Source organism: Natator depressus, chromosome 6 (assembly GCF_965152275.1).
Source record: "Natator depressus isolate rNatDep1 chromosome 6, rNatDep2.hap1, whole genome shotgun sequence".
NCBI classification, from domain to species: Eukaryota; Metazoa; Chordata; order Testudines; family Cheloniidae; genus Natator; species Natator depressus.
The window spans coordinates 5655072-5667962 of record NC_134239.1 but is presented as its reverse complement, the minus strand read 5'-3'; the positions used below and the strand labels follow the sequence as shown (position 1 = coordinate 5667962).

At 43.2% G+C, this 12891-nt stretch overlaps 1 protein-coding gene across 1 annotated transcript; it reads right to left on the bottom strand.

Moving 5' to 3' along the window:
• Nucleotides 1–3878: 3878 nt before the first annotated feature.
• On the bottom strand, nucleotides 3879–12304 carry LOC141989192 (up-regulator of cell proliferation-like). The gene is made up of 3 exons (XM_074955601.1): nucleotides 12289–12304; nucleotides 4612–8597; nucleotides 3879–4568 (listed from the first exon to the last, which is right to left on the bottom strand). The coding sequence occupies exons 1-3, from the start codon at nucleotides 12302–12304 to the stop codon at nucleotides 3879–3881; spliced, it is 4692 nt and encodes a 1563-aa protein (XP_074811702.1).
• Nucleotides 12305–12891: the final 587 nt, after the last annotated feature.

Genomic DNA, 12891 nt, shown 5'->3' with positions numbered 1-12891 from the left:
CCAGCCACAGCCCTCTCCAGGGCTGCTTTTAACCCCTATTTTACTGGACTGGGGCAGTTGCCCCACTACAGGGCCTAAAAGCAAACTATTCCACTGCAGAGGAAAAATAGGAAGTATAGCCAGAGACCACGCTGGCTTAACCAGGAGATCTTCAATGATCTAAAAATCAAAAAATTGTTGTACGTAAAGTGGAAACTAGGTCAAATTATGACAAAGGATGAACATAAATAACACAAGTATGTAGGGACAAAATTAGAAAGGCCAAGGAACAAAACAGATCATAGCTAGAGACATAAAGGGTGACAAGAAAACATTCTACAAATACATTAGAAGCAAGAGGAAGATCAAGGACAGGGTAGGCCCACTACTCAATGAAGAGGGAAAAAACAATAACAGAAAATGTGGAAATGGCAGAGGTGCTTAATGACTTCTTTGTTTCAGTGTTCAAGAAGAGGGTTAGTGGTAATTGGACATCTAGCATAGTGAATGCCAGTGAAAATGAGGTGGGATCCGAGGATAAAATAGGAAAAGAACAAGTAAAAAATTACTTAGACCAATTAGATGTCTTCAGGTCACCAGGGCCTGATGAAATGCATCATAGAATACTCAAGAAGCTGACTGAGGAGATATCTGAGCCATTAGTGATTATCTTTGAAAAGTCATGGAAAACGGGAGAGATTCCAGAAGACTGGAAAAGGGCATCTATAAAAAGGGAAATAAGGACAACCTGGGGAAATACAGACCAGTCAGCTTAACTTCTGTACCTGGAAAGATAATGGAGCAAATAATTAAGCTATAAATTTGCAAACATCTGGAAGATAATAAGGTGATAAGTAATAGTCAGCATGGATTTGTCAAGAACAAATCGTGTCAAACCAACCTGATAGCTTTCTTTGACAGGGTAACGCAGAAGTAAAACTATGCCTATGCCCAAGTGTGTCCCCCTGGCCTGGAGCCCACGCTTCCCCCCTGCCGAGCCCTGTTGTTTTTATAGGATGTTGAATGGGGCCTCAGCAAGAAAAAGGTTGAGAACCCCTGGATTTGATGATCTCTCAAGGTCCCTTCCAGTCCTATGATTCTATGTGGAAAGGAACAATTGAAACCGGGTGACATGGGCAAATCCACTGAGCAGCTGAGCTGACAGATAGAATACGGCAACTGCGTGGCATGTGGCAATGAAGAGAAGAGATTCCCCCGTGGGACAGTAGACGGAGCCACTGCCCAATCCAGCTACACTCACAGCCCCACTGTCGAGAAGGGACACAGAGAGGGAGTGTCATGTGTTGGGGTCACTGCAGAGAGTTTGGGCCATCAATGTTATTACTGGGGATTTCTAACCCTACATATTTCAGTCTGGTTTTGTGTGTGTGTATATAGTTATCTAATTTCCCTTGTAACTGTGGAAAATCCAGTCTTTGGGTTGGGGTTTAACTGCTTCACCTGGGGGTTGCTCCATTGACTCCAGTGCTGGCCCTGCCTATCCCACCACAGCGGTTACTAACTTGTGCCCCATTGGGTCACCACCCCCCCGCAGTGAGAGCTCAGGGCTCCATGAAATTTTCTCACTGTTTAAGTGAGAAAACAAAGCCCATTTTTCATGAGGTCAGTCATTCTTATCAGCATCAGGCCTCTCAGAAGGGCTAATTTAAATGTTAAGGGGTCCTGTATCGCTTGGGATCTTGGGTTTGTACTTTGGAAGCATCACATCTCCTGAAATGTTTGCTGACCTCACCCACTATCCTTCCTCTCAGGGCTAAATAAAACAAAAAGTTTCAAGGCAACATTTCAAAATAAATAAGCCACCACAAAAAAGTCAGTTCCCAAGTTTATTTTGTTTAACTGTAAATGGTTTTCTGTTGCTTCTTATGCGTGATTACATTAAAACAAGAATACTAATTTCTTAATGCACAATAGGGAGAGTAAATGACAGTCATGCTCTAAATATAGCAGTTTAATTGTCTTCAACGGATTCTTATTTGAGGGGGAGAGACTCAGTTTAAACACTCAACCTACATGCCAATCATTTATCTGTGTTTACAGCCTATTCTAAAGTAATTACTTCCTACTATGTAAAACTCAGGTCCTGAATCTGCCCTTGTGTTGAATAAAGAAAGTTTCACTGATGTAACTTAGGCTATGTCTACACTGGCAGATGTACAGCGCCAGGAGTTGCAGTGCCCCTCAGAGAGCGCTGCAGGGAAAGCACTGCTGTGTGTTCACACTGCCAGCACAACGGTAGCTCTTGCAACGGCCACAGAGAGCAGTGCATTGTGGTAGCTATCCCAGCATGCAAGTGGCTGCAACATGCTTTTCAAATGGGGTGGGGTTGGGTGGAGTGTGACAGGGAGTGTGTTGTGTGTATGTGGGGGGAGAGAGAGTGGGTTTTGGGGGGGCTGAGAGCATGTCAGCATGCTGTCTTGTAAGTTCAGACAGCAGCAGACTCCCCTCCCCCTGCCTCTCAAGCAGCATTCCACAGTAATGGTTTGCTTTGTCCCGGAGCAGATAAGCCTGCCAGCTGTCAGAAACAGAGCTTTGAAAGGACATATCCGCATTCCTACAGCCGATTCCAAACAATGACAAGAGTGGCCACTTGACTTAAGGGGATTAGGGGACATTTCCGGAGGCCGATCAGAGTGCAGTAATGCAACACCTCGTTCACACTGATGCTGGGGCGTTTCAGCCGAGACGCACCAAGCGTTATGCTTCTGGTGGAGGTGGATTACCAGGGGCGCTCCCGCTGCAGAGTCCAGGCGCTCTACGTGCCTTGCCAGTGTGGATGGGTCATGAGTTAGGGTGCCTGGGGCTGCTTTTAATGCACTCTAACTCACAAGTGTAGCCAAGTCCTTAGTGATTTTCAGCTATTAGGCTGGGTAGAAATGCTGTCCTGCCACAAGTAATTGTCAGCTCTTTTGAGCACTTAAAATAACAAAAGGCCCTATCTTCTGAACAGTGGGGAGAACCAGGTTAAACCAGACCAGGGACCCTTAGGGAGAGTTCACTCCTCCTGGCAGAGATACCTCTCCTCATCCTTCTTACTTTCACAAGAGTCAGGCATTCGAGCACCTGGCTTAATGAGTCCTTTCAGCTGAGGGTGACCCCTCATTTGAGACAGGTTAAGCACAGTTCTGCTCCCCTTTACTCATACAATAAATGCAACAACACTGACAACAACATTTCACTACCCCTTCATTCAGTACTAAAGTGATTTGTAACCCAACACAAGTCAATATTGATCACTTTGAGCAACACCTCTATATCTGATGGATATCTAGGCAGAGTAGGTGAGTTCATGTAAATACAATTTGCTCCTAAAGTCTCTCCCACTCCCAGCTAGCTGTCATGGGACAACTCATTCGGACCCTGTTTACATAGTTATGTTAGGAAGAAGCTTCTCCTCTAAACATGTTTCTATACAATTTCCATTAGATGGTTTCTTGCACCTCCCACTGAGACATCTTGTAATGGCCACTGTCAGAGACAGGATGGATCACTGGTTTGATCCAGTACAGCAGGGAGATGAGATACCGAGCTAGATGGCCTTTAGATCTGATCCAATACAGCAAGGATGTGGGATACTAGGCTACATGGGTTATTGGTCTGATCCAGTACTGCAGAGAGGTGGGGATACCAGGCTAGATGGGCTGTTATTCTGGTTCAGCAAGGACACAGGGATACACGGACTATCAGTTTGCTTTGGTATGGCTGTTCTGTGCAGCAGCTTTGCACTAACTTGAAGATGTGACCTGCAACTGATTTTTTTTAGTTTTCAATTTAAAAAACTGTACAGGCTGTCAGATTTGTTCATATTCCGTTTTTTAAAATTAAGGGTTTTGTTTTGTTGAAGTGTATCCTATTTAAAGACACTCTTGGCATGTCTATTATTTCATGCAAAACACTTCCTTTAGGTTCTTCAGCGCCTGCTCTTTAGTTATATTTTTCCAGTCTCCTGGAAGATCTGCTGCTTTAGCACCATACGTTCTAGCTAACTGGTCATTGAATGATTTGAAAACAAATTTCCAGTAATCAGAAGCATCAATGCTGGGATCAGGCTGAATGTGCCAGTCTGGGTAGTAATGGCGGTAATCTTTGTAGGGATGAAATTTCCCATCTGTGGCTGCAGTTCGGAATTCACGATTGGAAACCACATCAGAGGAGCATATGGAATGCTCAAGCTTTTGTGAATCGCAATCCCTGAAGTTCCCTAACACTTTGGGTCGATGGAGTGATACAAAATGCTCTTTATGGTCAGTGCCTCCTGCTTCACAGGGGGCTTTACAGAATGGACACTGCTTCCCACAGCCACACACGTGCTTGAAGATCTCATCCTGGGGTTTCACTAACAGGCTGGAGAGTTTGGTCTCAAATTCGAAATGATTAAACTGGGTTAAGATTTGTTGTTCCAGCTCCAGAAGGAAGATTTCAATGTTACCAGAAAGCTGCTCAATTTTTGCTGTGTTTTTAAACTGTACTCCAACCAAGCTATTGCTGGAAATGACCAGGTCCTGCTGCAGCTCTTTGCAAAAGCTGTCTAAAAAGGCAGAAACTGTGTTATTGTTTTTATTTATGGAGTTTTTCAGAACTCTTGATTTTATGTATTATTATGAATAGAATCCTTTCCTCCAAATCTCTCAAACTTGCCTTCCCTCCATAGTGGTCTATCAGACATCTCTGTATCCAGGATTTGACAAACTCTTCATAGTTACTTATATATTTCACATAGTTGTCAAAGTTCATCTCTTCCAGCAGCTTCTTTAGCAAAAAGAACTGAAAGAAGCTGCGGCTGGCGTATTCAAGGGCCTGTTCACTGCTGAGAAAATTGTCAACTATTTCTAGTCCGAGCCTTTTGTTGACATAACCCACCAGGGCAGGTTTGAGACACTGATCACAGAAATTCCTCGCCCCTGTTTGGCTTTCATTCTTTTCCAAATAGAGATCAGTAAATATGGAGAAATAATGAGGTTTCAGCTTCTCCAGTCGTTGCTGAGGATCGTTTTCTTTGATAAAATCTTCATGCATCTTCTGAAATGCACAAGCCGCTTCCCCCAAAACGTGAAGCTTCAGGTCAACTTCAAACAAAGGAGAAGTGTGAAGTTTCTCAATATCCTCCTCTTTTAACCTCTCATTAACCATATGCAGCAGTTCTCCACAATAGGTTTCATCATAGTCTGTTTTGGATTTAACTTCTTCTTCAATGTATTTTTTGCATTCATTCATTAAAGATAGAGCAAGCTCTTCAGTTTTACAGTAACATTCCTGTGAGAAGTATTCTACAACTGCTCTGGCCCATTTTAGGTTTAAGTATTCCTTCTTCATTGTGAAAGACTTCATTCTATAATCCAGCAGGCTTCTTGCATGTTGTAATATCTGTCTGACAGCACCCCCTCTGTGCTTCAGATCCCTTCTCAGCTGGAGATCCATATCTTGAACAACTTGACGTTTATGTAAAGTACAGAGTGTTAACTCCGACAAGGTTTCTCGCCACATCGTTTCAAATTCTTTTTTCAGTTTCTCATGGTCTAGTTTATCTTCTCTGTTTCGGCATTCAGCCAAGAGCCTGTCAACTTTCCCTTCAATTTTCTGCTTGTACCCAGACTGGATATTGTCTATTTTGTGCTGTCCTCTTCGTATTCGAATTGCTTCCTCACAGTTACTGGTTGCATAATTTTCAAGTTCTCTTTTGAGGCTATTTGAGCTCCTTTTGAAATCTTCTCTGTACTTTTCTATCAGGTTCAAATTCAGAGATTCACCTTTAAAATACTGTTCTAAGTTATTCAAGAGCTTCTCTTCTCCCTGCTGTAGTTTCCCTTGTGCTTCCATTTTTAAGCTGTGAAAGAGATCACCCTCTAGTGTCTCTGGCAGCTGATTCTGGATAAAAGTTTCTTTTTCAGATACCCAGAGGTACATCTCCTTGCGAAAACCCCATTCCCATTCAGAATACTTCATAGACAGCAGATTATAGGCTTCAGCTACCAGGCTGTTCCTAAAGCTAAAGATGAAGTTCTCCTGTTTCACTGAGTTCCACAGGCTCTTCAACCATTCAATAAAATCAGGAATATTCTTTCCAGCTCTTTTCCGTGAATGGTTCTCTATGAATTCAAACAGGTATTTCTTTAGCTCGCACACACTCTCACTGTATCCAATGTTTACGGGAGCCATGGGAGGGACTCCATGCCACAAGCCAGGCACGTACCAATTGTGTTTTGCTGGGTCATACTCCATAATATCAGAAAATGCCATTTCCCTGCTTTGCTTTTCCATCCTTGCTGCAGCTTTGGTCATTTCATTCAGCTGCTCCAGGAGGTGTTTCCTGTCCCTCATGTTTTGATCATGAGCAGACACATCACTGACGTTCTGGTGCACAAACTGGCAGTTTGGGTGTTGTCCTATTTCCTCCTTTCTGAGAAATGCATGGACCACAATTTGCAGAACATCCTTCATTTCTGTGGCATTCTCCATGGCCATGTTAATGATGGTGATGTCACTCAGTCCAATCACCAGGGTGGCCAGCTCATTGTCATGTTGATAACTGTCTCCCAGTGCTGTTAGTTCAGGGGCCTTCAGACCTTCAGTGTCTATCACCAGGATGAAATCACAGCCAAGCAGCTCCTGAACAGCTTCTGTAACTTTAATGAGCGTCATGAAGGCTCCTCGCGTACATCGACCGCTGCTCACTGCGAACTGCAGGCCGAACATGGTGTTGAGGAGGGTGGATTTCCCAGTGCTCTGCACTCCCAGCACCGTTAGAACCACCATTCTGGACTTTTCCCCCAGCTTGGCATGGAGCTCATTCAGAACATCTGTCACCCACTGCAGTGGGATGTTGGATGCATCTCCATCGATCAACTCCATGGGAAACCCTTCCAGCATCAGGTCAGCTGCTATGCCTGGGAGATGGGTGAATTGTCTTTGGCTTTTTTCCATTTTCCCTTCTTTAACCATTGAGCATTCAGCTTCATAGAACTGCCCCAACTCTCGCATGAAATGCTCCACCCCCAGGGAACTATCAGATATTAATTTATCTAATTCCTCCAGCTGTTTTTGGTCCACTCCTGGAGTTTCACATTTCTCTTTATACTCTGCCCGCATTTTAGAAAGATTCCCCCTAGCAATATTATCCAGGCTAAATTTCATCCATTTCAGAAAGTAATGTTTCTCCACTGTAGGCAAGTGTTCTATTCCCTTGATAAACTTAGTCAAACCATTAGTAAGGTCACACTGATTCTGCTGTCTGCGTATCTCTAACCATTTCTGATTCAGCTCAGATTTATAGTCTTCAGTGGCCTTGTCCCCTTGCCTTTTCATTCGGCACAAATCTTTTTCCACTTTAGCCAAGTTTTTCCATAGGTCTCCTTGCAGGCTCAGCATTTCACTTTTGTATTTTGCCCCATCTCTTATTTCTGCAGTGATTTCTTCAGTATATTTCCTCGCACACTGACATGCCTGACAGTCCTCATCCACCTGGATTCCTAGGTCACGTGCCGTCACAGCCATGGCTTCCAAACTCACTGTCTTGGGAGATGAATTCACTATGGTTCCTATGGTGGACTGCACCTTTTTCACAAATCCTGCATTATTCATGGTACTATCTTTCACCAGTAGCTGTGATTTGCTCAGCTTCAACACTGAGGCCAGCTTATTAAGAAATCCCAGAGTTTCTTTGGGTTTCTTATTCTTGCAGTTGAGGATGAAATAATATTTAGAGCTGGATTCTTTCAGAGATGATATCAGTGCGTATTCTCTCTCACCGATGCTCTCGGTAACTATGAACACTGCGGAGGAGACCTCTGTTAAAAAGCTAAACTGTAGCCAGTGGGACTCAAGGTCTCCACGCAGATTTGTAACTGCAATGGGTTCTGGGAAAAGATCAGAATTTTCCATTCCCCCAGGGAAATACCAGGAAATCTCAACCAGCCCATCTGCGATTTTCCGAAGGAAGTTCCCAGACTCCATGTCCCGATGGATAAAGAAATTGTGGTGCTGCTGGTAGGGGCTGAGAACCTCATTGAGGAGTTGGGACTTGGAGAAGCTGCAGCTCCCCATCCGCACAAAAGAAATGGTTGGCATTGCTGTGAGCACCAGGCTCTCCTCTCTGAACCCTCTGCTCTCTGCCAGGGAGTGTGGCCTCCACTTCCGCACAATGTCCCTCATGGCCCACAGTATTAGGGTGCACTTGGGGGTGTCAAGGGTGGGTTGCATCAGAGGGAGGGCAAACTGGCACATGGACATTTTGGACAGGATCTCCTGCTGTAGGAAACTGTCTGAGCAAAGCAGAACAGCACAGAGAACATCAAGAGGTTGCAGAGAAGCTTTCATCTCAGTGTCACTAAAACAGAAAGTGCCATCAATATGCAGCTTCTCCTCATAATCACCCATTTCTTCTGCAGGATCCTTGTGCCCAATGCTCGTATTTCTGGCTGTCCCATTCAGAGCCATGACCTTCCTCAGGAAATGCCAAGGTAAATCACCTAATGCCTCTGGAATCCTGTTCTTGATGCTTTCTGGGCAGATCTCCAAAACATCCCTCAGCCTGATCTTGATGCTTCTGTGCTTCTCCAGGTTTAATCTGAACAGAACATCTTGAAATGCTTTACTTCCTTCTGCAGAAGGAAGTTAAAACAAACCAAAATTTCAGAGTAGAAAATGGTGACTTTATATACAGTTTACTCATTCCATAGACAGCCTGATGTTTGTAATTTAAAGAAAAGCAGTACCCAGTAAGTAACAGATGACTTATACATCCTGGGTTCAATTCTTCTCTTACTTATATTGGTATAACAAAAATGAAGCCAATGGGATTACTTCCATGCAAATGAAACATAGTTCTGGCCCACTTTGAACTCCACTAGGTTGGTTTGCATTGTTTGATCCCAATCCTTATCCTCAGCGCAGTGCAAAGTCCACTTTAAAATGGCTTAAGTGGCCAACTGAGAATTTCCTAGAAAATCTTCCAGTATAACCAGCTCTATGACATCCCAGCTCACAACTACTGGAGGAGGGGGTATAGACTCAGGGCCCTGTCTGTGTGGTGATCCCAGAAGCTGGAATGACCCCTTGGCTGCTCTAAGCTGCTGCTCAGGATCAGACTGGTGCCTGGCAGTCTGAGGATCAGGTGGCTGTGATGGTAGCCCTCACCCCTCACCCTGAGCTGTGCTGGGCACCAATGGCTCATCCGGAGGATCTGACCCTTTATTTCCCTTTCAGCAGTCAGTGCAGATTACGCCTTCTGGGAAGACTTATTTTTGATTTTCTTCATATCTTCCTCCATCTCTTTGCTGGGACATGTCTTTTACAGGTGTAGCTAACAGCACTGTGGCTTTGCTTACCTCCCAGCGACCAAATCAGTCCCTTCACTCATGCTACTTTCTCTGTCCTTTTGGGGAGCTGTGAGTACTGTCATTACTTACAAAGCAAATTTACCCACACTGCAACATGGGGAGCTAATGCTAAGACACCTCCAAGCAAGTCCTGGTACGGTAATGTCTCCAGTGCAGTGTTAGGGTATTTGGACCTGATAAACAATTAACCCATTTATTATGTGTTATAGAAACATTATTAAGGTCACAAGAGCAAACTATTCCACTGCACAGGAAAGATAGGAAGAATGGCAAGAGACCACCCTGGCTTAACCAGGAGATCTTCCATGATCTAAAAATAAAAAAAGAATCCTACAAAAAGTGGAAACAAGGTCAAAATACAAAGGATGAATACAAACAAACAACACAAGTATGTAGGGGCAAAATTAGAAGGGCCAAGGCACAAAAGGAAATCAAACAAGCTAGAGACAGAAAGGGTAACAAGAAAACATTCTACAAATACATTAGAAGCAAGAGGAAGACCAAGGACAGAGTAGGCCCATTACTCAATGAAGACAAAAAAGCAATAACAGAAAATGTGGAAATGGCAGATGTGCTTAATGACTTCTTTGTTTCAGTTTTCACCAAGAAGGTTGGTGGTGATTGGACGCCTAACATAGTGAACACCAGTGAAAATGGGGTAGGTTCAAAATAGGGAAAGAGCAAGTTAAAAATTACTTAGACAAGTGAGATGTCTTCAAGTCACTAGAGCCTAATGAAGTGCATCCTAGAATACACAAGGAGCTGACTGAGGAGATATCTGAGCCATTAGCTATTATCTTTGAAAAGTCATGGAAGACAGGGGAGATTCCAGAAGACTGGAAAAGGGCACATATAGTGCCTATCTATAAAAAGGGAAATAAGGACAAACCCAGGAAATTACAGATCAGTCAGCTTAACTTCTGTACCTGGAAAGATAATGGAGCAAATAATGAAGGAATCAGTTTGCAAACATCTAGAAGATAATAAGGTGATATGTAATAGTCAGCATGGATTTGTCAAGAACAAATCATATCAAACCGACCCGATAGTTTTCTTTGACAGGGTGATGGCCTTGTGGATGGGGGGAAGCGGTAGATGTGGTATATCGAGACTTTAGTAAGGCATCTGATATAGTCTCAAATGACCTTCTCATTAAAAAACTAGGGAAATACAACCTAGATGGAGCTATTATAAGGTTGGTGCATAACTGGTTGGATAACCGTTCCCAGAGTAGTTATCAATGGCTCACAGTCATGCTGGAAGGGCATAACGAGTGGGGTTCTGCAAGGATCAGTTCTGGGTCTAGTTCTGTTCAATATATTCATCAATGATTTAGATAATGGCATAGAGAGTACACTTATAAAATTTGCAGACGATACCAAGGTGGGAGGAGTTGCAAGTGCTTTGGAGGATAGGATTATAATTCAAAATGATCTTGACAAACTGGAGAAATGGTCTGAGGTAGCTAGGACGAAATTCAATAAGAACAAATGCAAAATATTCCACTTAGGAAGGAACAATCAGTTGTACATGTACAAAATGGAAAATGACTGCCTGGGAAGGATTACTGCAAAAAGGGATCTAGAGGTCAGAGTGAACCACAAGCTAAATATGAGTTAACAGTGTAAGACTGTAGCAAAAAAAGCAAACATCATTCTGGGATGTATTAGCAGGAGTGTTGTAAGCAAGACATGCAAAGTAATTCTTCTGCTCCAGTCCATGTTGATTATGCCTCAACTGGAGTATTGTGTCCAGTTCTGGGTGCCACATTTCAGGAAAGATGTGGACAAATTGGAAAAAGTCCAGAGAAGAGCAACAAAAATGATTAAAGATCTAGAAAACATGACCTATGAGGGAAGATTGAAAAAATTGGGTTTGTTTAGTCTGGAAAAGAGAAGACTGAGAAGGGACATGATAACAATTTCCAAGTACCTAAAAGGTTGTTATAAGGAGGAGGAAGAAAAATTATTTTCCTATCCTCTGATGATTGGACAAGAAGCAATTGGCTTAAATTGCAGCAAGGGAAGTTTAGATAGGAAGTTTTTCCTAATGTCCGAACTGTCAGGGTGGTTAAGCACTGGAATAAATTGCCTAGGGAGGTTGTGGAATCTCCATCATTGGAGATTTTTAAGAGCAAGTTAGACAAACACCTGTCAGGGTGGTCTAGATGGTGTTTGTTCCTGCCATGAGTGCTGGGGACTGGACTTGATGACCTCTCGAGGTCCCTTCCAGTCCTATGATTCTATAATGAAGCACCAGCTCTGCTTTAGTTTAGGTTGAGAAGCCCTTTCTACTTAAATGTTAATTCTTCTAAGTGCTGTAAGATCTGCATGCTTACTTGGACTGTCTTGAAATTTGTTGTCTCATGGGGGAACAGGATAGGGTTAGTGACCCAAATTTTGGGGTCATTTGAGCAAGGAGTTCCCTAGACACAGCTCGTCAAAAACACAGCATTTTGCAAAATCAGCAGTCTTATAATGGAGGGGATTGTGCACCACAGAGCTCAACATCCCCTACTTGATCTCAGTCACTCAGCATTTATTTCAGCCAGTGTGTGGCACTCACTGCCCATTTGAGGAAGCAATACTGAAAACATCTATTAAAGGAAACCTTTGGCTTTCTAGAACACTGCATGCAAACACTTATGAGCCAAAGAGATTGAAACGTGCATGGGCTGTGAGCCTAGGCAAGAGTCTTTCCAGACAGTCCACTCTCACAGTAGCTGGATGGCTCAAGTACATTTGAGCCCTACTCTACTCCACAGTATTAACAGCCTTCCTCAGAATACCATCCTTGCCACCATGGATGTCACTTTCCTATACATCAATATCCCTCACAATGACAGGATAGCTGCCTGCCCCAAATATTTAAAAGACAGTGGACAACCATCAATTATCCATCCCAAACACATAGCCAAACTCATCCATTTCATCCTCGCCTGTCATAGTTTTACCTTCAACAATAAACATTTTGTCCAAAGCATGAGAACAGCCAGGGGTACTAGGATGGCTCCCCAATATGCTAACCTCTTCATGGGTCATCCTGAAGAAGAATTTCTGGAGAAGTGCATCACGAAACCAGTGATATACCTGAGAAATTTTTATCCTATGGGAAGACAGCTTAAACTCCCTCAGACTTCCACCACAACTTCAACAACCACCACCCATCCATTAAACTCTCTCTGGAGCTTTTCCACACTAGCATCAACTTCTGGACACCACAATCAGCTTCAACAATGGAACCCTACAGACAACCATATACAAGAAACCCATGGATCACCAACCTACCTTCATAGATCTAGTAACCACCCCAACCATACCAAGAAATATGTTATTGACAGCCAGGCACTCAGATACCACAGAACGTGCTCTGAGGAGAAAGTAAGTGATATATACCTTAATGAAGGGATAGCCTATTTTTTGTCAAGGTCCAAATTTCTTGGTCAAGGCATAGTCAAGGTCCAGACTCCAAGAAAAAAATGTTTAAAAACCCACAATGACAATAAACAAATAAAAATATGTATGGGGTCCATTCAAAAGCATCTCACAGTCCGGAT